Below are 26150 nucleotides of genomic sequence, written 5' to 3'. Positions count from 1 at the left end.
ACTTTTCCTTGTTTCTGGAAGCCTCTCCCCTTGGGACCAGCAGGCTGGTGGTACGTGGGCACCACGGGCTGTCCTGTAGCTGCCCTGCTTCCCCCACTCCCTGCCCCCTGTGGGTGGCTCCACAGTCTCTGGCGACCCGTGTGCTGGCTCTGCCTGCTGTCTTTAGCCTGATGCTATCAGTATGATTTCCACCCTCGTTGTTACCAGGGAGAAAGAGGAGGAGAAGGAAGGAGGGGTCATTGACTCCCAGGGGACACTCCCTCCCATCGAGCTGTGCAACTAGTGACCAACCACTTCAATTTGCCTGGGACCAAGGAGGTTCCCAGGAAGTGGGGCTTTGCGTTTTAAAACTGAGAAGTCCCTGGCAAGCTGGGATGAGTTGGTCGCCCTGTGTGGAAAGCCGGGGGTGGGTGGCGCTGGAAGCAGCGCCTCGAGGCTCTGGAAGAACAGCCTGTCTCTCCTGCCCCCTCGGCCTCTCCAGGAATGCAGCTTTGTGGTCGCCTGGCTGTGTGAATCTGGCTGTGGCTGCTGGGGGCTGAAGTCTTCATCTGCCTCTGCACTCAGAGCCCCTGTGGTGAATGTGCCAAGAACTGGTGTGCTTGGAACCTTGGCAGTGCCCTGTGAATGAGATGGCCCCATGTCACTGGCACCATCCCATCCCCTGGATGGGGGGGACCGGAGCCTGTCCCTGAGAGCTTACGGTCCAAACCAGAGAAGCAGAGGCATTGTCAGGTCCAAGGGTTGGGTAGGAAGTGAAGAGGTCAAGGACTTCTAAGAGCATGAGACAAAGCCAGGTCAGGAGTTGAGAAGATCCAGAGGAAGACTGCTGAGTTGACGATGTGGACCATGAGAGAGAGGGTGGGCTTTGTTATGGGACAAGAATGGCCAGGCAGACAGCCCTGACCAGCCATCACAAGTCACCCCTTCACATGGTGGAACTTATGGAAGGCACACAGTCTAATAGACAATGGAGAATGTCGACTATGTGCCAGCCCTGTGCTTGACAATGGGTGGCATGCAGAAGTGAATTTCACGAACGCAAGCTTCCTGAAGCAGAGGTTCTGCTCATCTTTTACATTCCTAACTTTCCGAGCACCAGATGATATTAGCTAACACTTATTTCGTACTTAACATGTGTTAGGCATTGTTCTAAGACATTTTAAAAACAGCTTTCGTGAGATATAATTCACATGCCGTACAATTCACCAATTTGAAGTAAACAATTCAGTGGCTTTTAGTATATTCACAGAGTTGTGCAACCGTTACCACAGTCAATTTTAGAACATTTTCATTTCCCCAAAAGGAAACCCTGCACCCACTAGCAGTCGCTCCTCATTCCCCCCGCCCCGTGCCCAGGCAACTACTAATCTACTTTCTGTCTCTCTAGATTTCCCTGTTCTGGACGTTTCATACACGTGGAATCATATAATACATGATCCTTCGTGACTGGCTTCTTTCACTTAGCATAATGTTCTCAAGGCTTACCCTTATTGTATTTGTCTGTACTTCATTCCTTTTTATTTCAGGATAATCTTCTGTTGTATAGATGTACCACATTTTATTTACCCATTCTTCAGACGGACATTTGGGTTGTTTCTACTTTTTGGCTGTTACGAACATCTGTGTACAAGTTTTGTGTGGATATATGTTCTCATTCCTTGTTCTCAGAAACTTATATATATACCATATGATCCTTAAAACCCTATGAGGTAGATAATATTACTATCCCTAAGGCTCAGAGAAGTTAATTAACTTGCCCAAGGTCACACAGCTTGTAAGTGATGGAGCTGAGGCAGGAACCAGGCAGTCTGGCCCCAGAGTCTGTGCCCAGAACCACTCTGCTCTATTACCTGGAAGAATGCCTGGCACATCCAATAAGTATATATGGAACGAGTGGCTGAATTAGACAGGGGCCCTGCTCTCCAGAGACTCATAATGTAGTTGCCTTCTTGCAGACAGCTTCTCTCTAATTAATCTCTGCAATACTCGCGGGGTTGGAAACAGGAAGAGGAGATGGTTGGCTGGAATCAGCTGTTAAAAAGCTGAATGTAGTTGACACCGATTGCATAAAGGGACCCTTTCAGCCGCGCTGAGGCTGCAGGTTCCTAAGGGAGAGAAGAGCCAGCATAAGGGCTGAAATTTTTGAGAAGTTACAAAAAACTTCTGCTTCAGAGTGGCAAACAGGAAATCTGCTTTTTTGGTTGTTTTTTTCAAGTGAGTGATGTTGAAGTTCATTTGTGTGCCTGGTAACATCTCTGCCTGAGGTCCTGGACTGCCTGTTCCATGTTAACCTGTCACCGGATGACCAGGAGAGCTGATTCTGGGGTGGGCGGCTGAGCTGAATATTCTAGAGCAGCAACTGGTAGGGAAGTGCAGAGGTTCAAAGCCAGAGAGGCGGAAATCCTCATCCTAGCTCCAGGTGAGCAGGGAGACAAAGACCCCAGCAGACCATGTTCCCCAGAGCCCAGTCCTGCTGCCCTGCTGCATCCTCTGCAAAGCCCGCACTCCCTTTGTACCAGCACCCACTCCATAGGCACTCGGATGTTTCTGGAAGGTGACACTGACTTTTACGAATCAGGCAGTCATCAACATGAATCTTAAAAAATTTTTTTTGTTAATTGAAGTACAGTTGATTTACAATGTTGTGTTAGTTTCAGTGATTGAAAGTGATTGAGTTATATATATATATATACACATACATATATATATAAAATATTTATTCTTTTTCAGATTCTTTTCCATTATAGTTTATTACAAGGCATTGAATTCCCTGTGCTATACAGTAGGTCCTTGTTGGTTATCTAGTTTATATATAGTCGTGTGTATCTGTTAATCCCAGACTCCTACTTTATCCTCCACCCCCCCACCCCCCTGCCACTTTCCCCTTTGGTAACCATAAGTTTGTTTTCTATGACTGTGAGTCTATTTCTGTTTTGTAAATAAGTTCATTTATCAACGTGAGTCTTAAACACAGCTCTGACCCTTTTACCCTGGACTCAAAAACCATCACTGTCCACAGAATTAAGTACAAATCTCTACGCCTGACCCTCAGCACTCGCAGGGCCAGCCCCCGTCTCCACTGTCCGCTCTGACCTCTTGGCTCTCCTGCCCACCTTTCCCTCCACCCACCCCCTCCACCGTAGCATTCTGGGTCCCAGCCTCTCTTCTCTCCCTGCACAAGCCCACTTTTCTTTTGCTTCCCAATCTTTTGCTCAAGTTGTTTGTCGTGTCTGGAATGGCCCCTCTGGACTGTTCAATTCCCCATATCAATTCCCGCCTCCTCCAGGAAGCTTTCCCAGTCCCTCTGGCCATAGAGAATCTCTCCCTTCCTCGGGGACCATGTTACTCCCACCCCTTTTTTTTTTTAAATAAATAAATTTATTTATTTATTTATTTTTGGCTGCATTGAGTCTTCGTTGCTGCGCACGGGCTTACTCTAGTTGCAGCAAGTGGGGCTACTCTTCGTTGTGGTGCGTGGGCTTCTCATTGCGGTGGCTTCTCTTATTGCGGAGCCCGGGCTCTAGGCATGTGAGCTTCAGTAGTTGTGGCACGCAGGCTCAGTATTTGTGGCTCATGGGCTCTAGGGCGCAGCCTCAGTAGTTGTGGCGCACAGGTTTAGTTGCTCCGCGGCATGTGGTATCTTCCCGGACCAGGGCTTGAACCCGTGTCCCCTGCATTGCCAGCGGATTCTTAACCACTGCACCACTAGGGAAGCCTACTCCCACCCCTTTTAGCACTTCCCCCTGGTATACAGTTGTGAGAATTATGTTTATCTTGGTCCTGGGGAGAAGAGACAAAATTGCACTTTGTGTCTGCTCTTTCCCCAGGCCTGGCATAGTGTGGGCACGTAGTAGGTGTTCAGTTTCTGGACTGAGCTGGCAGCCTCTAACGAAGAGTTTGTCTTCATGTGGCCTGAGTCCACAGACAACCAGGTGTCCTAATGCCCTTTGTGTCTCATTCTGACACAAAAACATATGCCCCCATGGGGAATGTGGTTTACTATAGTCTCAATGGTAAAGGAAAAGAACATCATGAATGAAAATGCCATAAATATTTGATTGGAATTTTAAAATATTTTTTAACCTCTCAGAATCAGGGCCACTTCTAGCCAACATGGTGTCTTGTGCAAATCAGGAAAAAGGACTCCTTTTTTTCCTGGATAAATACAACCCTGCACCAGGGCACATAGCTGGATTTCAGTCCTCACTTACCCCTTGGCCAGGTGCCCTTGCACAGTGCACAACCTACCCAACCTCACAGTGCCATTTGGGATGAAATTACTACTTATAATGTGTAAAAGTCTTTTGCTCTGCTTCTATACAGTTACTTTCATACATATTTTTATATTTATGAAAGCAGAGGACTGCCTATATACAGTATTTCCTGTTCATTTACTCTTTAAATTAGGCAAGTTGTCCCATATTCAAGACATCCCTAGGAAGGTTGAGAAAGCTGGACCGTGAAACTATGAAAATTGCCTGAAGGGTGGTGCTGTACTTCTAAGACCAGAGTTCATGTTCCCTTCCTTCAGCAATTCTCCTGCCCCTTTAGTGCAGGAGCCACCCTTCATCTTGTTTCCTCATTATCTGTATCATTTCTTCTTCCTTCTACTAGATTGTCAACTCTCCGAAGACAAGCGCCAGCAAACAGCACAGAGACCTGAGGGAGTTTGCTGGCTGTGCTTTGATAGGAAATGAGCAGAATTGCTGGAATCATTATTGTTATAATGCAGAAGAATTGATATATTTTCTTCAGGTACTTACGTCTCTGGACTCTCGTAGCCTTTTGGGCATAAGCAACCCTTGGCATACCGACTTGCTTCCATTTCTTCTTCCTCCCAGCAGCTGATGGGAAAAGGTTTGCTGACACCAACAGGGCTTGTGGATGATGGAAGATTGGTAACTGTCAGATCTTCCTTAGGATTGAGTCATGCCCTCCCAAAAGGACTGCATTCAGGGACTGGTAGATTCCAGCACTTTCTGTGAACGGGGGCTCTGTATGTTTTCTGTAGTTGTTTCCTTCCCAGTTGTGCAGAGGAACCTGGGCTGAGCTTTGGGCTGAGCCAAAGGAGAGAAGAGTTCAGGTGTGGGAAGAAAGAAGTGGAACCCACCATGCCAGGCAGCCTTCTAGATCTCGCTGGGCTAGGAACATCCCCTCTCAGGCCTCATCTTCCTCTTCTCTAAAGCAAGCAGGAACTCAATGTCATGTACAGCCATGCTCGTCAAAGTGCAGTTCTGGGACCAGCAGCATCCGCAATGCTTGTAAGAAATGCACACAAATCTCAGGCACAGCCCCAGAACTGCTGCATCAGAGCCTGTGTTTTGACAGGATCCCCAGGTGATTTGCTGTACATCGAAGGTTGAGAAGAGCTATTCTGAAGCCCCTTCTGGCTATAAAGCTTTACGATTCTGTAGGAAGGTATCCAGTAACAACAGCCAAAACATATTGAGCCTTTACTCTGTGCCAGGGCCTCTCCCATGAGCTCTGCTCATTCCCGGCACAAGCCAGAGGCAGCGGCAATCAGGATACGTATTTTACAAGAAGAGGAAGCTAAGACGTGGCTCAGAAAAGCTGGGCTTCTTGGCTGAGGACACCTAGCTAATTGGGGACAGAAGTGAATCCAAAATCAGCTGGGCCTGACTTCACGCCTTGTGCAGCATTGTCTCAAGGGTCCAGGCAAAACTTCAGAGAGGAATTGATGTTCGAATTTTGCATTGCCAGATGCTGAGGAGTTTGCCAGGCAGTGAGTGGGAGAGAGATATTCCAGGGGAGAAAAAGAGCGAGGGCAGTGGCCCCAGGGCAGGAGAAAGTATGGCAAGTCCAGAGAGTGGCCTGAAGTTTTGTTCTAATAAAATGAATGATAATTTGGCATGAGCTGGTTTCTACTGAGCACAGCATGGGATGAGGGGGAGATAATCAAATTACCCAAATTATCAGCAAGTTTAAATAAAATCTAATGACATTTTAATGTGCTTTCTGAAGGTGCCGTCTACTGCAGTGAGATGTACCATACTGAGCAGATGTATCACGTGCTTGTTGTGCTGGAGAAAGAGCATGCTTGTGGATTGAATTTGCTTTTTATAATTTAGCTACCACTACTTTAAAAGGGTCAATTTCACCCCTGGGAGTCTCTCTTTGGAAGGAGGAACCATCACCAAAGAACCTTATGCGTGTTGAAATTCTTCCTGCACTTACCTGTCAGCCCCAGCTTCTGAAGTTGTCCTCAGGGCGTCCTCACATCAGTGGGCAAAGCAGCACAGACTCATGTGGTGAGGTCAGAAGTCCTTTTATAACATACTGTAGCCATGGTGACACCCCTTAAAGTCAAATTTCGGAGACATCTATTGGAGCAAACATTTTGTAAGCTCATCTTTAAAGATTTTGTGAGAGGCCTTGCCCAAGTGATGAATCACTTGATAAAAACATACGAAAGAAAGGAAAATCAACACATCCCTCTCTTTAACTTGGATTTTCCTTTTCTGAGGAAGCATCTGAATCAGGAAAGTTTGAGTTGTAAGGGACAGAAGCTGTGAGGAAACGAGGCCTAAATAACAAGTAGCCCAGAGTTAGGGCAGTGCCAAAGACTCACTATGGGATGGCTACTCAGTAACATCTGGGACACAGGCTTTTCCCAATCTGTCTTCTTCAAAATGTTGGTTTGTCCTGTTGTCAGCTCCCCTCATGGTCCCAAGATGGCGGCAGCAGTTCTAAGAGTCTAGTGGCATAAAAAAAGGAGGCATCGGGCTTCCCTGGTGGCGCAGTGGTTGAGAGTCCGCCTGCCGATGCAGGGGACACGGGTTCGTGCCCCGGTCTGGGAAGAGCCCACATGCCGCAGAGCGGCTGGGCCCGTGAGCCATAGCCGCGGGGCCTGCGCGTCCGGAGCCTGTGCTCCGCAACGGGAGAGGCCACAACAGTGAGAGGCCCGCGTACCGCAAAAAAAAAAAAAAAAGGCATCATCTCATGAGTTTCTTATAAAGAGGAGAGAAGCCGTTTCAGAAAGCCCCTAGCAGCCTCTTCACATTGCCCATAATTGTGTTATATGCTCTCTCCTAAACCAGTCGCCAGCAAACTACAATTGGCTTAGATGAATGGAGATTTGCCCCTTGAGGTTGAAGAGGATACCTTCTCTGAGCACTTGTCTGGGCTGGACATAGGGTGAACTCCTGAAAATAAAATCAAGGCTCTACCAGCAGGAAAGAATGGCAGGGGACATGGATTTGGGTAGACAACCATTAGAATTTGCCATTAATAATCATATATTCATGGTAATGAAAAATTTCTTGAAATTCTGAAATCAAAGGCTGGGACAGTCAACTGTTGGTACAGAAGTGCTGCATAACAAACAATCACAAAATTTCAGAGGAACTGAAAAGTAATTAACTCATTGGTCTGTGGATCAGCTGGTGGTTGTCTATCTAGACTGTTTGGCTGGGGCGGCTCAGCCCCACCTGACTCTCATCCTCTTCCTGTGCCCAGCATGTTCTTCTTATGGAGGTGGCAGAGGGACAGGGGCCCAAGCCCCAGAGACCAAGCCTGTTTCAAACCTCTGCTTGTATGGTATCTGCTAATATCCCATTGGCCAAAGCAGGTCACATGACCAAATTCAACATCACGAGGCTCCACCCATTTAGTGGGAGGTGCTGCAGAGTTAAAGGGCTGAGGGCCTGGATGCAGGGAAGGGTGACGAGTTGATGCAGTTTACCACAAGGGGAAACAAAATGTTGTCAAAAAGAAAATTAAGGGCCACTTTAACAATACTCTTGTTTTTAAACTGCACTTTAAAGATACAAAGCCTTTCTTTAGAATATAAAAGAACTTGGGGATATTCAGGTGAATATAAACATTAAAAATTTGTGTGTGTGTGGGCTTTCCTGGTGGCGCAGTGGTTGAGAGTCTGCCTGCCGATGCAGGCGACGCGGGTTCGTGTCCCGGTCCGGGAGGATCCCGTATGCCGCGGAGCGCTGGGCCCGTGAGCCATGGCCGCTGAGCCTGCGCGTCCGGAGCCTGTGCTCCGCGACGGGAGAGGCCACAACAGTGAGAGGCCCGCGTACCGCAAAAAAAAAAAAAAAAAAAAAAAAAGTGTGTGTGTGTGTATAGGTTGCAAAGGGTCTTAAAACGCAGATTTTCCTAGCTCTGAATAACCCACTATGTGTGGTTATATTAACACCACATATCAGGGTATCAGCTTCCGCAGAGCTAACTGTTCCCATCGCCCCCGCTCCCTCTTCTACAAAGCAATACCTGTGGTCTATACTGTGGAAATAAACGAAGACACCACTTTAAATGAGAATAAGCAAGCTGTTTATTTAGAGCAGAAACTCAAAGGCAAGTGGGGGAGAGGAAAGCTTTTCAAAGGCTGCAGGTGTGCCCTGATTGGAGGTTGTCGTCCTGAGGAAGCTGGAAGCAGGTAACTAGAAATAGGGCATTTTACGTGATTGGTCCTGAATTGGAAGCAGGGACAAAAAATTTGGGAAGCTGGGAGGCGTTGACCGAGTCCTGACCTTTCTGGCCAGATTGCTGCAGAGGCTGTGATTTGGATTTACCCGCAGGTTGCTGCAGAGGTTGTGGTCTGAGTTCTACAGCCACCTATGATCTGAACTTTGTCCATTTGTGTGTTCGGTCTCTCGGGACCCATCTGAGAAAGCCCCAACTCCTCAGCATGGCGTAAAGACCCCTTCACTCTCCAAACAACACTTCTGGCCCCCACTCCTGACATCAGTGGTGCCAGCAATCCCCCCACCCGTTTCTCTCCCAGACACAGACAGCTCCCACCTCAGCAGCCCGGCCTCAGCGGGACCTGGGCTGCACGCTCCCAGAGCCCAACATGTCCTGCTCAGGTCGTGCCTTCCATTGCTTTACACCTGTCCATGGAGTCAGCTCAAGAGTCCCCACCCCTGTGCCTTCTCTCGAGCTTTTCTTCCACCTCAACTGGCTCTTCCCCATACAGAATTGCTGCTGCTTCTGTGTCCCCCAAATCATTTGCATAAATATTTATTAGGACAGGGATGGATCTCATTGTGCAGGAGGCATCTGTTACTGTTTGTCTCCTCCCCTAGGCTGTGAATACCTTGAAGGCAAGCCGTATGCTTTATTTTTGCCTACTATAGGAGAGTAGGCTTTTTGGAAGGAAGGAAGGGAGGAAGGGAGGAAGGGAGGAAGGGAGGAAGGAAGGAAGGAAGGAAGGGAAGGAAGGAAGGAGGGAAGCGAGGGAGGGAGGGAGGGAGGGAGGAAGGAAGAGAGGGAGGAGGGGAGGGAGGAAGGAAGGGAGGGAGGGAGGGAGGGAGGAGGGAAGGAGGGAGGAAGGAAGGGAGGGAGGGAGGGAAGGAAGGAAAGGAGGGAGGAAGGGAGGGAGGAAGGAAGGAAGGGAGGGAGGAGGGGAGGGAGGAAGGAAGGAAGAAGGGAGGAAGGAATGAAGAAGGGAGGGAGGAGGGGAGGGAGGGAGGGAGGGAGGAAGGAAGGATGGAGGGAGGGAGGGAGGGAGGAAGGATGGAGGGAGGGAGGGAGGGAGGAAGGAAGGAAGAAGGGAGGAAGGAATGAAGAAGGGAGGGAGGAGGGGAGGGAGGAAGGAAGGAGGGAGGGAGGGAGGGAGGAAGGATGGAGGGAGGGAGGGAGGGAGGAAGGAAGGGAGGGAGGAGGGGAGGGAGGAAGGAAGAAGGGAGAGAGGGAGGGAGGGAGGAAGGAGGGAGGGACCGAAGGGAGAGAGGGAAGGTCATAGGTAGGGTTGACAGATAAAATGCAGGATACTCAGGTGAATTTAAATTTCAGATAAACAATTTTTTAAAAAGTAAGTATGTTCCAGATACTGCATCTTAAGTAGATTTTTAAATAAGCATGAGAAACAAGTATACTAAAAATACTACAAAACTACTCATTGTCTATCCAAAATACAAATTCAGCTGGGTATCTTGCATTCTTATTTGCTAAATACAGCAACCTTGATCATAGGGCAAACACCTAGTTGAACTTGAAAGCAGTTGGACTCTGAGGCCAAGACGCAATGTCGCCAGTCCACTCTTCCCTTCCCCGTTGGCCAGAGCTCTGCCCTGGGGCTGGCCAGGCTTTGTTGCTGTTGTGCCCAATAAAACCCCAATGATAAAACCCCAATAGCTGTCTCCTTCCTTGGAAATCAGAAACCAGGCTGGTAGTTTCCGAGAGAATGCTTTGAAGAGTCCTAGAGGAGAAGAAATGTATAGAAGTGGTAGTGGAAAGACAGGAGGAAGGAGGAAGGAGCCTTAATGGCCCTTAAAGGGCAAGAAGTTGCATTTCTAAGCCTCAGGCATTTCCTTCACATGGGAAGACATGAGTTAATTATGAAGGACAGCCAGGAAGGGCTTCTTTGCCAGGGGAAGGGTTCTGTAGAGAAGCACTGTGTTCAGAGAAGCTCTGCGGGTCCGTGAGGGAGGGAGAGACAGAAGCTGGTCCACACTGTGCCCCGACTCCCCTTCTGGGCCCCACTGCATCCATTGAAATTGTGGGAAGGATATGTGCATTGGGTTGAATGGTGACTCTTAAAACCTGCAAATGGGACCTTATTTGGAAAGGGGGGCTTTGCAGATATAATTAAGGGTTCTGAGATGAGGAGGTCATCGTGAATTATCTGGGTAGGCCCTATATCCAATGACGAATGTCCTTGTAAAGGGCACACAGAGGAGAAGACAAACACACGGGGGAAAAGTCAATGTGAAGACATTGCGGGGTGATGCAAGCTAAGGAATGCTGATGACACTGGAAGCTGGAGGAGTCTAGGAAGGATTCTCCCTGGAGCCACCAGAGGGTGCAGGGCCCTGCTCACTCCTTGGTTTCAGATCCCCAGCCTCCAGAATTGTGAGAGAATAAATTTGTTCTTTTAAGCATTTTCAATCTTAGTATCGGACTTCCCTGGTGGCGCAGTGGTTAAGAATCTGCCTGCCAAAGCAGGGGACAAGGGTTTGATCCCCGGTCCACGAAGATCCCACATGCCGCGGAGCAACTAAACCCGTGCGCCACAACTACCGAGCCTGCGCTCTAGAGCCCGCGAGCCACAACTACTGAAGGCGGCGCGCCTAGAGCCCGTGCACCGCAACAAGAGAAGCCACCTCAATGGGAAGCCCGTGCACCATAACGAAGAGTATCCCCTGCTCGTCGCAACTAGAGAAAGCCCGCGCGCAGCAATGAAGACCCAGTGCAGCCAAAAATAAATAAATAAATTTAAATCTTAGTATCATGTGTGAAACCTCATATTCGTCTTTACAAAACAAATCATTGGTCTCCAAGTGGGGTGATCAACACAATCGGGTTCTGGGGGAAAAGTGAAACTTTGGGGCAAAAAAAAAAAAAAAACGCAATTGTACTTTCCTAATCTTTTGAAGTTCAGATCAGCACTAGTAACTTCCTTCAGTGGGAATGTCAAAGGGTCCGATGTCACCCAGGGCACAGGTAGGCCTTTCAAGGGCTCCACAATGAGAGGCTGATGGCAGTAACCTCACATATGCATTACCTCCCAGGGGAATTTGAGGTAGTGTGCTCAACATGTGCTTGGGTAGGTGGATTTACAAATTATGCCATCTAGCTTTAGCTAAACTAATCCCTCTAAAATGGAAAGATGGTTTTAATAGATTATTGTAGAGAGACTGAGGATTGAAGACAATACTAATAGTGCAAGACCTGGTAAAAACCAAACACATTAGCTGATGTGGTAGGATGAACTCTGTATCAGCACATCATGAGGTAGAAATGCGATCAGACAAGAAGTCAGTCCCTTTGCCCCCCAATTTAAAATTATCAAGAACGTTACTTGAAAGATGGATTTACATGCAGAGTCACTAATGATGAAACTCACCCTTAGTGTATATTGTGCCTTGGAATATTAGTAATTAATAGTATAGAGTCATCAAAATGAACACTTAACATATTACTTTTTACCTTTAACTCATCTGCTTAAATTTTCTATTTAATAGAGTGTGTATATAATGTATATGTTAAGTATGCATATATTAGAGATGCAAAATTTTAAAAAATTAGCGACTGCTATGGACTGAATTGCCCTAACCCCCATCATGACTGGATGTGGAATTAGGGCTTTTAGACGGTAATCAAGGTTAAATGAGGTCATGAGGATGGAGTCCTAATCTAATAGATTGGTGGCCTTACAGGAAGAGGAGGAGAGAGCTCTCTTTCTCTCCATGCACACAGACACAGAGGAAAGGCCATGTGAGCTCACATCGAGCAGGCGGTCATCTGCAAGCCGGGACGAGAGATCTCAGCAGAACCCAATCGTGATGGCACCCTGATCTCAGACTTCCAGTCTCCAGAAGTGTGGGAAGAAAATTTGTGTTCTTTAAGCCCCTCACCCCACCCCCGTGTCTGTGGTATTTGTTACGGCAGCTGGAGTTGACTAATACAGGGATAAGTGATCATAGGCATGTGGGGATCACTGCAGTACATAATACGTGGTTGCCATGTAGTCCTTCTCTGATTCTTTATCATCTAATTCTTTTTCCTCTGGAAAGTGGAAATGGCTCAGAGTAGTTGACTGTAGCAGTGACAGCCCCCATTCGTTCATGCTTCCCTCATTCCATGCCCTTGGGTGGTCCCCTCCCATACAGACCCTGGCCTTGGCTTTGTGACTTGCTTTGGTCAATGGAACAATAGCTAATGTGTCACAGGCAGAGGCTGGGAAAGTGCTGGTGAGTTGGAGCTTGCCTCCTCTCTTACTGTGGGGCCTTCTGGCACCTAGTGAACGAGCCCACCAATAACCTCCCGGAGGCTCTGAGACCACAGGGAGAGCAGCTGCAGATGTCCCAGCTGAGGCCCAGGACCTGTGCGTGGAGCCAACTTGGCCCACCCAGCTCTGGCCAGACTGGCCCAGACCAGAAGAACTGCCTGGGTATCCCACAGAGTCATGAGAAAGTAGAAACGTTTATTGCTGGAAGTCACTGAGTTTTGGAACGGTTTGTTACCCGGCGTAAGCTAAGTGATAGCTAGTGGGGTAGGTAGATCATTGGGCCTTTCGCCCAGTTTAGATGCATTGCAGTCTAAAAACGGATGGTCACCAGATGAGATGACTTTCAACAGTCCTTCCAGCTTTGTTATTTGTCTTTGCATTTCCCGAGTCTAGGACAGAGCCTCACACACATTAGATGCTCAGAAACATTTGTGGAGTGAAAAAGATGGGTCAAAGAAAACACACATTTCCTAAAAGTGGATTCTTTTACTTACTCCTCCCCCCCTCCAATTTGGGGTAGGTATTGTGATTACCATGTTCATTTTAAGATGGGGCAACCAAGGCTTAGGGAGGTTAAGGACGTTGCCCGAGACCGGGCACCTGGAAGCAGCTGAAGAGGATTCCCACAGGTCTGCTTTCACAGTACCTGCTTCGGCTATATGCATTCCCTCCAATTCTGGACTGCCTATCTTTCTGGACTGCCTGAAATTCTAAGGAGGAATGCCAGAAAGGGAATTTTCAGAGTCCCTCTGTTGCTTAAGTTGTCCACAGTGCACGCACCCAGCGCCTCCAGGCACATAGTGGTGGACGGGGTCTGATCACTTAGCTCTGAGAACCAGGTTTCTCATGATAATGACAGCTGTGGGCCTGGTGGGTCCTGCCTGATGGAAAAGAGGTCACCAATGGAGGCTGTTAGGAGTAAACGACACACAGCCCAGGAGCTGGCAGTTCCCGATGCCACTAACTGGGAGGGGATCCAGGGTGCTGCTCCAGCTTGGGCTCAATGAGAACTAATTGATGCCAGTTGCCGTCCCTGGGACCCAGGTGGTGCCCATTAGGCACAGGGACAAAGCCAGCTCAGTGGCGGGTCTGTGCCATGTAGGGTGTGCAGCCAATAGCTTTCCCTGCTGGCAGTCTGTGTGAGCCCTCTGCCCAGCCTCCGTCTCTCCATCCTCAGATGGACAGAAAAAACACAGATTGGATTACCCTGATAGGAGCTGTGCACAAGCTACAGGGCGTATGGGGCTGGTCTTTGGTTTTGTTAATACTCCCCGTGAGGGGAGCATGTGTGGAAGATTCCAGGTGAGGGCTATAATAGTAACTAGTGCGTGCGCTCAGAGCTTTACCTGAGGTTTGTCTTTTAGCCCTCAAAGGGGAGGATTTCCCACTTCCCAGGGCTCCCACACTCTGTTATTCTCCGTTACAGTAAACTGGTTACTGTGATTATTTTGTTTGCTTATTTATTTGCTTCCTTTATCATCTCTCCCTCACTGGACTTCAAGCCCCTTGTTTTTTTCTCCATGGTATCTCCAGCTTAATGTCATGCAGAAAGTGGATGTTCAATAAAAATTTGTTAGGTGAACTCTTCCAGACAGACTATTATTCTTATTGAATAGAACAAGGAACTAAAGTTCAGAAATGTTGGGTAACCTGCTCAAGGTTACACAGCTAGGGAAACCTTAGAAACCAAATTCTAACCTGGGTTTGGCTGACTTTGGAATCTGTGAGTTTATTCTAAAGCATGAGGCAGATACCACCTATGGCAGGAGAAATAACGTTAAGTAGTGCACAAACCTGTTTAAAGAATAGCAAATCATAATGCAAAAGTCATGTCCTTTGCATTTATCTTTTAATCCTGGTTATCTCAAGAAAATAATTTTTCCAATAAAGAGAGACTTCAAGTTTAGAGCCAGACTATCTGCATGAGTTTTGGCTGTAAGAGAAAGAAAGTTTGAAAAGATTGGTTGAATATAATAAGGTATATTTCTCTCTTATGTAAGTAGACCCAAATAGCCCAGAGTTGGAAAGGCAGTTCCATGATTGTGAAGAAGCCATACTCCTTCTACTCTGTGGCTCTGGCATCTTTATCATGTAGAGTCTACTTTATAGCCCAGGATAGTTGCTGTAGCTCCAGCCATCATGTCCATCAGGTCCACCTTCTAGCCATCAGGAAGTAGGGAAGATCCTGCTCCTTTCTTTAAGGGTCACTTCTTAAAAGTCAGTCTATATTCCTTCAGCCCATGGAGAACTAAAGAAGGAAGGAGGGGAGGGAGGAACCAATAATTTTATTCCTATGGCTCTGTTAGGAGCCTGGCTTTTACAAGGTTCATGAACTCATTGCACTTGGCAGGGCCTCCAAACCTGGAAGCTTTGATCAGGAGATCAAGAAGTGCTTGGTTGTTGGACAGGCTGTAAATTGGGACTTGTCCTGTGGCTCTGGGCCCAAGACTGATGAGGACACAGAGTCACCGTATTGGGCTGTGTGAGGGAGGGTCACAAGGGACAGCTTCCTTTCCTCCCCAAGGTGTGGTGGGGGAGGGCGGTTGCTCCTTTGTGTTTCTACCCTCATTGTGCAATCAAGCGTTGCAGAAGAATCCCTTATGGGGACTGGGGGGAGGCACTCCATCCCCATCGGATAGTGCTCAGTCCCCGGACGTGCCGATCTCCAGATCAGCCCCACTGAGCAGGGGAGAAGAGGGCTGGAGAGAAAGGGCAGGGCTAGGGCAGGTGCCTGTCTACCCATGTGTGCCCCGAACACCCACGTGTGTGAGTTTCTCAGGCATCCAGAGGACACAGTGGGAGGTGGCTGCCTCCAGACAAAAGGACCCCAGTAGCAACAGGCTACGAGTATAACTGCCAGTGGGGGCAGCTTAGGTGTGGTGGAGTAGAACTGAATTACTCACTCGGGAACATCCAGGGGAACCCATGCCTGCAGCAAACCAAGGCACTGGTATCTAGAAGCTGCTCCCAGTGAGGGTCAGCCAGACCAGCGACACCTACTAACCCAGAGAGGACTGCAAAGCGCCAGCTACACCAGGGGATGTGGCCCCCACCCCTTTCCCTTGAATCGCTGACTCCCAGCCCCCAACCCCTGACAACCTGAGGGAGGGGAGGGTTATCTCCAAGTCACACCAGGCTCCCCTTCACTCTCAGGTGTGTGGGGGGAGGAGGTGGAAAGCAGACTGCCTGTCCCCTTTCAAGTCCCCAGAGCCCCGAGTCCAATCGTGATGGGGAAGGGGTGACCTTGGAATCAGATAAGAGATTAGAGCTCTAAACCAGACTGGGCTGGGTTTTAATAAAGAAAGGGACCTGAAAGCTCTGAGATCTGCCCCACACCTTGTTAAGGGATGGGAATGGGAGATTCAGTAGAGGCTGGTTCATTCTCTTCTTCACCATATGTGCTAGTCACCGCCCCATGCCTCAAGGGGTCGGGAAGACAGATGATGAACAATAAACACACACTCCAGGTCGGGTAGTGAAAAATGCTACGAAAGACAAGGAAGGGGATGGAGGGAGACAGCTACCCCTCCAAGGAAGGGATCTGAGCAAGGGCTTGAATGAGGGAGGAGGAAGTCTTGTGGCTGCAGGGGGATGGCTACGTTAGGCCGAGATTGGCCTTTTCTCCCTACTTCCTCGCCAGCCCGGTGGGGTCTCCCCTAGGGTGCTGAACCTGGCTGATTATTAGAATCTTAGATTCCTAAGCCCAACCCTGGGATTCTGATCCAGGTGCATGGGGGAGAGAGAGGGCAGGAACCTTTCCCAAAGCTCCTCATCTGATTCGGCTCGTCTGAAGGTCTGAGGACCAGACTGATTCAGTGATCACATCCGCTACTCCCCATGCACTGCAAGGCCGAGGAGGGAGATGGAACCGTAGAAATTGAGAGCGCTCACTGTGTATCAGGAACGCTACTGAGCACTTTGCCTGCATTACCTTTTAAACTATGTATATATATAAACTATTTGCAAGAACTCTGAGGTAGGTACAATTATTCTACCCATTTTGTAGATGAAAAAATTGAGGCCCTGAAATACTATATAATTTGCCTGAGATCACAAAATAACATGTGGTGGTGCCAGGTTCTGACCCAGGCATGAAACTCTGGCCCCATATTCTCCCTGCAGAGATGAGATAAACACTCACTAGAAAGGGAACCAGCCACACAAGGCAATAATTCTAGGTGAGAGATGGAGTGGGCCCTGTGGCACTTAAGATTTCAGAGGCAACGAAGAAGCCAGTGAGGTCTGGATATTCAGGAATTAGTTAAGATAATGCCGGCTGCTGGGACAGGTAAACCTAGAAACCTTAGTGGTTTAACACAATAGATGTTTACTTCTTGTTTACACCATGGTGTGTGGGTGTTCCTGGTCAGGCAGCCTTCGTTGAGGGACCCAGATTCCTCCATCTTATGGTTCCTCCCGCCTGTACAACTTTGGAATCCACTGAGTAGGCTGAGACTGGGGGGAAATACTCCTGCCCAGATGTAATGAAGATCCCTTCCACCCACTTGCCATTGTAGAGACTAAGTTGTCAGTCACACAATCCCACCAAAATGCAAGAGGGCTGACGCTGTGGAAAACAATATGGCGGTTCCTCAAAAAGTAACAGAGTTACCACCTGACCCAGCAATTTCACTCCAAGGTATATACCCAAAAGAATTGACAATAGATGTTCAAACAAATTCTTGTACACGAATGTTCATTGCAGCATTATTCACAATAGCCAAAAGGTGGAAACAGCCCAAATGCCCATCAACCAATGAATGGATAAATAACTTGTCATAGAAATAGTCACAGATGTAGAAAGCAAACTTATGGTTACCAGGGGATAATGGGGGGGGAGGGATAAATTGGGAGACTGGGACTGACATATACACACTACTGTATGTAAAATAGATCACTAATAAAGACCTGCTGTATAGCCCTGGGACCTCTACTCAATATTCTGTAATGGCCTATATGGGAAAAGAATCTAAAGAAAAAAAAAGAGTGGATATATGTATATATGTAACTGATTCACTTTGCTGTATACCTGAAACTAACACAACATTGTTAAATCAACTACACTTCAATAAAAATTAAAAACAAGGGCTTCCCTGGTGGCGCAGTGGTTGAGGGCCCGCCGGCCGATGCAGGGGACATGGGTTCATGCCCCGGTCCAGGAAGATCCCACATGCCGCGGAGCGGCTGGGCCCGTGAGCCATGGCCGCTGAGCCTGCGCGTCCGGAGCCTGTGCTCCGCAACGGGAGAGGCCACAGCAGAGAGAGGCCCGCGTACCGCAAAAAAAAAAAAAAAAACAAAACAAAAACAACAACAACAACAAAAAGCAACTTGTGGTAAATCCATACAATAGACTACTGTTCAGTCATAAAAAGGAATGAAGTACTGACACAGGCTACAACACAGATGAACACGGAAAACATTATGCAAAGTGAAAGAAGCCCAACACAAAAGGCCACATATTGAATGATTCCTCTTATAAGAAATATCCAGAATAGGTAAATCCATAGAGACAGAAAGCAGATTGGTGGTTTCCAGGAGCTGGAAAGACGAAGGAATGGTGTGTAATTGTTTAATAGGTACAGAGTTTTCTTTGGGGATGATGAAAATATTTTGGAACTTGATATAGAGGGTGGCTGCACAACATTGTGAATGGACTAAATGCCATTGAATGGTACATTTTAAAACAGTTAATTGTATGTTATGTGAATTTCGTGTCAATCAAACAAAAAATGCAAGGGGCTGGGAAACGTCATCCCTGGCAGGGCAGCTGCTGCTCCCCAGTGACAGCTCCCCAGTCCAGGAGGGGGTCCCGTATCATTGGTGACCAGCTAAACATCTGGGTGCACTTTTCTTCCTCCTTCTCCCAGAACACACTCATCTCCTCCCCAAAGGAGATAATCTGAAGACCTCTCAGGTCATTGTACCCAGCTCAGAGCTGAGGGTGTGCGGTCCTCCCTTGAGTTTGGATGTGGCTTCTCTTGCTCTGGTGACCTATAAACTAAAAGGGCAAGTTATCTGAATCTCTCCACCTCCATACCCAATACACAGAGGTAGAGCAGAAACAGCATGGCTGCAGTACCAACTTGTATTCAGAAAGGGGAAGGCTGGCTTACGGAGCAGCTCCTGGCCCCTGGCCATTATGAGCTCCTGCCGGGCAGGCACTGGGAAGGTGGGCCCATGGGTGGAGAAGCTCCTTCATGACGCCCTATTCTGATTACTGGGAGGAGCTCCCTGGTGCGTTGTTCTTTATGGCTGACTCCACCCTCTGGGAGATTTCTCCTTGATTATTATCTCCTGGGCCACATCTAAGGTGAATGTCGGACCTCCCTGGTGGCGCCGTGGTTAAGAATCCGCCTGCCAGTGCAGGGGACATGGGTTCGAGCCCTGGTCCGGGAGGATCCTACATGCCGCGGAGCAGCTAAGCCCGTGAGCCACAACTACTGAGCCTGCGCTCTAGAGCCCACGAGCCACAAGCCCACGCGCCGCAACTACTGCAGCCCACACGCCTAGAGCCTGTGCTCCACAACAAGAGAAGCCATCACAATGAGAAGCCTGCCCATCACAATGAAGAGTAGCCCCCACTCGTCACAACCAGAGAAAGCCTGCATGTAGCAACAGAGCCAAAAATAAATAAATAAATTAATTAAAAAAAAATAAAGTGAATGTTGGGGGAGTTTGCCCTATTTAGAGGCTGTACAGCTTGCACAAGCCAACTTCCTGCCTGTGCAATCTTGGGGGCCTGAGGGTGGTTTAATGCTTGAACAGTCAAAATCATTGCTAGTTTGGGCTCATCATTTCTTTGGCAATAAAATACCCTAAAAAATTGTAGTAGGTTTCTAACTAGACCCACAAAAAAGGGCATCGTCTGTGATTTTAGTTACATGATGCTCAAGAACAGGTAAAATGAATCAACGATGACACTTTGTGTTTGATTGGAATCCTACAAACAAGAAGACTCAGAGGGGCTAAGGGGCTCACCTAAAGTCACACAGCCAGTTTGAGCAGAGGCAGGATTAGAACCCAGGTTTCCAAATTTACAGCTCAGGGAGCTTCCTTTCACACTTGGTTCTCATAGGAAATGAAGAGACAGCAGTTTCCAAATGCAGCTTTTTCTTTTGGTGCTTTTAATTAGCAAATATGAAATACACTGCCAATCTAATTTAATTATAATTAGTTAACCAGAGGGCTGATTATGTTGTAAATTTAGATTAAAGAGCTGCTGTTTTCAATTAGATTTGATTGTAAAGTGCTTTGACACTTTTCCCGGCCTCAAGGAAAGTTCATTGTATAATTTCCCACTTGTTCACTTGCATTTTACCCACAGGTCTAGGGCGGTGGTAATGGGACTAAATTCCCAGGGCACCCCCAGCCTGGTGCAGATTTGGACCTGGTACCCCATCGATGACAAGGGCCACCAGATGTTACTGAGCTGTTGTAGCAGGGTGATTTCAGCTGCATGTAATAGAGGATCCAACCAGAAAAGGCTCGAACCTCAAGGGGACTTAAAGTCTCACGTGATAAGAAGTATGGAGGTAAGGCAGTTCCAGGGTTAGTTAATTTACTTTCGAAACACCCGGGCTCATTCCATCTTCCTGCTCTACTAATTTCAGCATGTTGGCTTCTAACCTCAAGTTTGTGGTTGTGTGACCATTGCTGCATCTCCAAGCTTTCCCATGTCCCTAGAAGAGGACATGCCTTCCTTGCATCCCTTGAGTCTCCAGTAGATTAATCATGACTCCTTGGCAGGACTGCCACCCACGCCCATTCCTAAGGCAACCACTGTTCCTAAGGAATCACCATGATTGGCTTGGGCAAGTCAAGACTCATTTTGTAGAGCCCATGGTTGCCTGATACCTGCCAGCCACTTAGTAGATCTGTGGGGAGAGGGAGTGGTTAGGCTACCAACTGTCCTTGCCTGGAGCCAGTGTGCCCACCCCCTAGGAAGATCTGGCTGGACCCAGCCTGGGTCTGCAATATTATGATCAAGGGAATCCAGCTGCAAATCATTGCTTCTTGACTTTCCATCCGTTGTCTGCTATCTCTGTTTTCCTGAGGGCTAAGCTTTAGTTTTGCTTATAGGTGGCATTGGCAATATAAGGCACAGCAAGGCAGGGAAAAAGGATGGAAAAGAGTGGTTAAAGAGGGACTTCCCTGGTGGCACAGTGGTTAAGAATCTGCCTGCCAATGCAGGGGACATGGTTTGGAGCCCTGGTCCAGGAATATCCCACATGTCGCGGAGCAACTAAGCCCGTGCGCCACAACTACTGGGCCTGCGCTCTACAGCCCTCAGGCCACAACGACTGAGCCCACGTGCTGCAACTACTGAAGCCCGCGTGCCTAGAGCCTGTGCTCCGCAACAAGAGAAGCCACCACAATGAGAAGCCCGCACACAGGGACAAAGAGCAACCCCCGTTTGACGCAATTAGAGAAAGCCCGCATGTACCAACGAAGACCCAATGCAGCCAAAAATAAATTTTTTTAAAAAAGAGTGGTTAAAGAGAGGACTGTTTAGAAGCTGACTGGAGGATGAGAGAGACGTGCGTATGGCTATGAGGGTGGCCAAGCTGCCCACGTTGCCTCTGGGGAATATCGAGAGCTCTGCCTTGGGAAGAGGGTATCAGAGAGAATGGGACTGGCCCTCAGCACCTCAGGAAATGCTCCCTCTAAGGTGGTATTATCTTTCTGACCCAAACTCTAGTGTTCTGCCATACCAGGCTGCCTGTGTCTCCTGTCAAGCCTCCAGAATGATGCTTAAGCGATCACCTTGGAGACACTGCGCTCCAGGAGAGAGGTTTCCATTTTGAATCTCTGCTGATAGCCCAGGCAGCCTCCGCTTCCCTACAAAACGTGTTCTTCAAGATGCTGGGACAACTGTATGCATGAAGTTGAACACTGGACCCACAAAGTTATAAAAGGCTGTTCCATTCTCAGAAAGCTAAAAATACCATAAAATCCTCAATCACAATTGTCCTTTTTAACACGCCTTGATGATATTCTGTTGCCTTTTGAATTTCATTTTGTTCTTTTATTTTGCAATTAAACACGTAACTGGCTGAGGTCCACTGACTGACCAGCAGAGATTAGACTTCCTGCAGCACTCCTGATCGTTTCCATCTATGTCTAAACGGGATTAACTTTACAGCTTTCTAAAAATCACTAGTATCAGTTCATCCAGTTTTCCATTTTCCACTCATTTTTACAAAACAATACAGCAAAAACATGCAATTCTCATAAACATATCTGTTGATAACATAAACATTATCTGTTGACCAGATAATGAAAGGGAGCCGCCCAAACTGACCAGTTGGCTGACAGGAGGCACAACTGTGCCAAACCTGGAAATGTTTGGGTTTAGAATATGAAAGGCAATTGGGGGTATAATGTAGGAAAGTGCCAATTGTGTGCAAAACAGATGGAGTTGAGGCCCACTTATGTCTGTCCCTTCTTAAACATGACAAGATGGATGTCGGCTGCTACCACATGATCAGTGTGGCCTTTAAAAGGCTCTGGGCCCTGCCCAGGGCTAATCCATTGAGTACTGGCCCCAAGATCATGATGCATCTTGGTCCAACCACCTGGAATGCTGATGAGAATTGCTTGGATTGATTGGCCATGAAGAACCAGGTGTTTTGTGCTCCCTGCTGCCAACCATGTTTATGTCCATGGCACCTGCTGGTGCTGGCTGATGGCGGAGGGCCAGTCCTGAATTTCAATCCCAGGAAGGCCCTTACTTCCAGGCCACAGCTGAACTATGTTAGGACCAGATGTTCCCTTCCCCTAAGGCTCCATCAGGATTGGATGCACTGGACCTTTCAATGCCATTTTATCACTCTATGTGCGAGTGATAACTTTTAATAAACTTCTAATTCTCATCTCCAAACTTCTCTGTAATCTTCTCCCCTGACACAATCCTTCACCCCTTTCCTCCTTCATAATCCCTTTCACTGTGCCTTCTAGAATACTTGTTCCATATCAGCATATTCTTTCATGTATTTTTCCTTCAAATATTCCCTCCACGTCATTGCCTTAACCCAGACTTAGCTCTCCCCTGAGCTCAGCTTCCCTGAGACCTCCCAAAGGGACACATTTCTTGTTGCCTGTGTTCCTCTGATGGGGACGTGGCATTGGTGTCCTCCTTTTTCCATTCCATTCCTTCCCTTGCCCCTCGTGAGCTCCACTGAGGCTCACACCATTGGAGTTTTCTACCCCACCCCCTCATAGTGACCACCTCCTGGTCATTAGCACTCCCATCACTTTCGTTTCCAGATTTCCGTTATCTCCACATCAGCCTCTGCCATCAGTCCCATGAGGGAAACACCAGCACCTGTGCGAATTTGTAGAAAAATTTAAATATTGGAGATGGGATTATGGAGGAAAATATGAAAGTTTCAGATGTCTTCTATCTTACAAAAAGTTATCGACCCGTCAAAGCCACTCCCTATGTGCCAGAAAACGATCTGGCATAAACCAGTCCTGTCACTAGAGGAGGTCACAGTGCCATTTGCATTATTAACACTCTAGACTTTTACTTTTTCCAAGAATAGAAGAAATATGTTTAATAATTCCCCCACCCCCAAATCCTTAAACTCAATATCACAAGCACAGAGTGTAAGCAAATCTGGGGTGTTCTTCAACAGATAAGCGATAGCACAGCTATGTTATTCTCAAAAATACTGTCTAGATATTCTTTCCTCTAACATCAAATGCTCAGTGGCCACACTTCTAACAGTCTGCATTAGCTGACATTAAATGCATTTGTTGTGCCACAAGTCCATCTAAGCTTCCTTTTAGGTATTTTTTAATATATCCAAGAGACAGCACCTGCTTCAGGTTTATTTAGGGGCATTGACCTATTAGGACATCAACTCCATTTTTAAGGTTTGACTAACTGTTGTGGGTTTACTGAAGAAAAAGGACAGGAAAAAAAATAGCAAATCACAACAAACCTCTTTAGGTCAGTTAAAGGCCTTATCTCTAGGTAGGATATTAAAAAAAATGAATCTCACCAGCCCACACTCTAAAAGTTAATGCCACTTCTAACAATCAACAGCAGGAAAAATAAGCCTGCTAACAACCACACCACTCATTAGCAAAAAGCAGCTCCACTCAAGTGCTGAGACCAAAGTATAATACTACCTACTCAAACTGTCCCACCTACCGTCAGCCACCAGTGAGGAAGGAAGAAATAACTGCTTAGCAGAACAAAATAAGCTTAGTATTTCTTACGAGGATAACAATGGTCCAACTCCTGAGCTAAGACTCAGAAGGACAATAGGTGGCGTGAAGGCAATGTATAGGGATTAGTATCCCACAAAATCTTGAAAAACCCAAAGTACCGCAAACACACTAAACTTGTCTATGAGTTAGAGAACAGGATATTGCTGCTGCTTCTTCTTGTCCTTTGAAATATACAGTATTTTGTAGGCTCTGCCCTTCAATGTGACAGCAGGACATTAAAAAAAAATTGAAATTGACACTCAAGTTTTTGGGACCATATATCTTAACTGTGAAACTAAACAGATCTATACCTTATCCTTCCTGCAATCAAACCACCTCACAAAAATAAGAAAACTAAAACAATCCAAACCCGATTAATAAGTCCTTAAAAGTTTAAAACTTTTAGAGGAAAGGGAAGGAAGTTTTGAAAGGAAGAAACACAAGAACAAGGAAGGGGGAAAGCTTTAAAAGAAAAAAAGCGGGTGGCGGGGGGAATCAGTGGGCCTCTCTTTTATTTGGTGACCAGCAAGTGCAAGCAAGTTCCTCTGTAATTTGTTCAGTTGTCTGTCTGTTGCACATCTGCATTCTGGCCAGAAGGGACTTTGAGGTTTTCCTGCAGCACATGAGCATCAGCGAGCTCTATCGTCTTACAGTAGTTCTTTGTCTCAATAATCTCAAAGCCAAGCTTTCTGTAGAAGTCAACTTCAGACTCACCGCTGATCTGGACATGCAGATAGTTGTTGTCAAAAGTGCCACCTTGGGCTTCCCTGGTGGCGCACTGGTTGAGAGTCCGCCTGCCGATGCAGGGGACACGGGTTCGTACCCCGGTTTGGGAGGATCCCACATGGCGCGGAGCGGCTGGGCCCGTGAGCCATGGCGGCTGAGCCTACGCGTCCACAGGCTCTGCAGCGGGAAAGGCCACAACAGTGAGAGGCCCGCGTACCACAAACAAACAAAAAAAGTGCCATCTTTTTCACAGATGTTTAAGACATGATTTAACATTTTAGTTGCTACTCCTAGCCTTCCGTATGGTGCCAGACATCCTAGTGTCATGATGTAAAGTCTCTTCTGATTCTGTGAACGATCCACCCTACAGCATACTGCGCCTGCTGCAATATCATTGAAATAGGCAAGTTTTGCTAGCTCGCCAACCTCCAGCACATCCGTATAGAACTTGTCATTGTAGCTGACTGGAAAGATGACCTGGTTTAATCTCTTCAGCTGTTGAATATTGTGTGGTGTCACATCTCCCAGCTCGATCCGGCCTTTCATCTTCCCCGCCAGCTGAGGCCGTCGTTACCCCCGATATCAACGCCGTTGTCGTCGCCGCTCTGAGCTCTCCGCGCCCTCAGCTCGGGCCACTCAACCCGGCAAGCCGGCCTCCTCGCCTAGGGCAGGGAGCTGAGCGGGTGACCGAGGCCGCGACAGTGGAGCGCGGCTCTGCGTCTCCGGAGGGGGCGGGGATACCTCCCGCCGCCGCGCTGGTGCAGCCTCTGCGCCACACGTGCACACGGGGCACTCGCCTCCCTCCGGCCACGCCGCCGCGCTGTCCATACATTATCTCAAAGTATCTTCCTTTCAAATTCCCCAATGCTGAGATAGAATAAGAAAATTGACGATGGCAGCGTGTTATTTAATTTGTTAAAATCTTTCTTCAGATTGCATTTTGATCTATAATGGCCAAAAATAGTCTCCAAAAAACTAGTTTGGGGAAATTTCGTCCAAGACTTTCTGCAGTCTGCAAGCATTTTTGTTTCCCTTAACTTTTTCTTTAAAAATAAAAATATTAATGCTTTAAAAAGTGAAATACACAAACAACTGTGTACGGTTTTCTTTTGTAAGCAGCAGTTCACACCAAACACCTGCAGACAGTGCAAATGCAAATACACAAAAAAAGTAATTTTATTTTCCACTAAAAACTACAGTTCACTCATACTTGAGGACCTTCTGTTGTTTCACTTAACTTTTCAAGTGTATGTCATCTATCTTGTCTCAACTAAATCAAATTGCTTTAACATAGGGAGTAGCTCCAAGACTATGAATTAGAACACGAAAATGGTCACTTGGCACAGCTGGGAGATGATACTTTGTTATGCAAGAATCTATCACATTAATGCCAAGCAGAAAGGATTTCAGGAGTTATAATTTGTCTTCTCTTTCAGTTAAGTGCTTCTGTTGCTCAGATCCTCCTTGCACTCTGATATGTCACTGTCTTGTGTGTAGGTGGTAG

At 47.4% G+C, this 26150-nt stretch overlaps 1 protein-coding gene across 1 annotated transcript; it reads right to left on the bottom strand.

Annotated features, from left to right (window-relative positions):
- Nucleotides 1-24476: 24476 nt before the first annotated feature.
- Nucleotides 24477-25192, bottom strand: LOC307060242 (N-alpha-acetyltransferase 50-like; the record flags this gene model as incomplete). The annotated part of the gene is made up of 2 exons (XM_079714694.1): nucleotides 24477-24676; nucleotides 24889-25192. The coding sequence occupies 2 exons, from the start codon at nucleotides 25190-25192 to the stop codon at nucleotides 24477-24479; spliced, it is 504 nt and encodes a 167-aa protein (XP_079570820.1).
- Between the last annotated feature and the right edge of the window lie 958 nt (nucleotides 25193-26150).

Source organism: Hyperoodon ampullatus (assembly GCF_949752795.1).
Source record: "Hyperoodon ampullatus genome assembly, chromosome: 1".
Lineage (NCBI taxonomy): Eukaryota > Metazoa > Chordata > Mammalia > Artiodactyla > Ziphiidae > Hyperoodon > Hyperoodon ampullatus.
The sequence above is the reverse complement of the archived record's forward strand: the minus strand, read 5'-3'. Positions and strand labels throughout refer to the sequence as shown.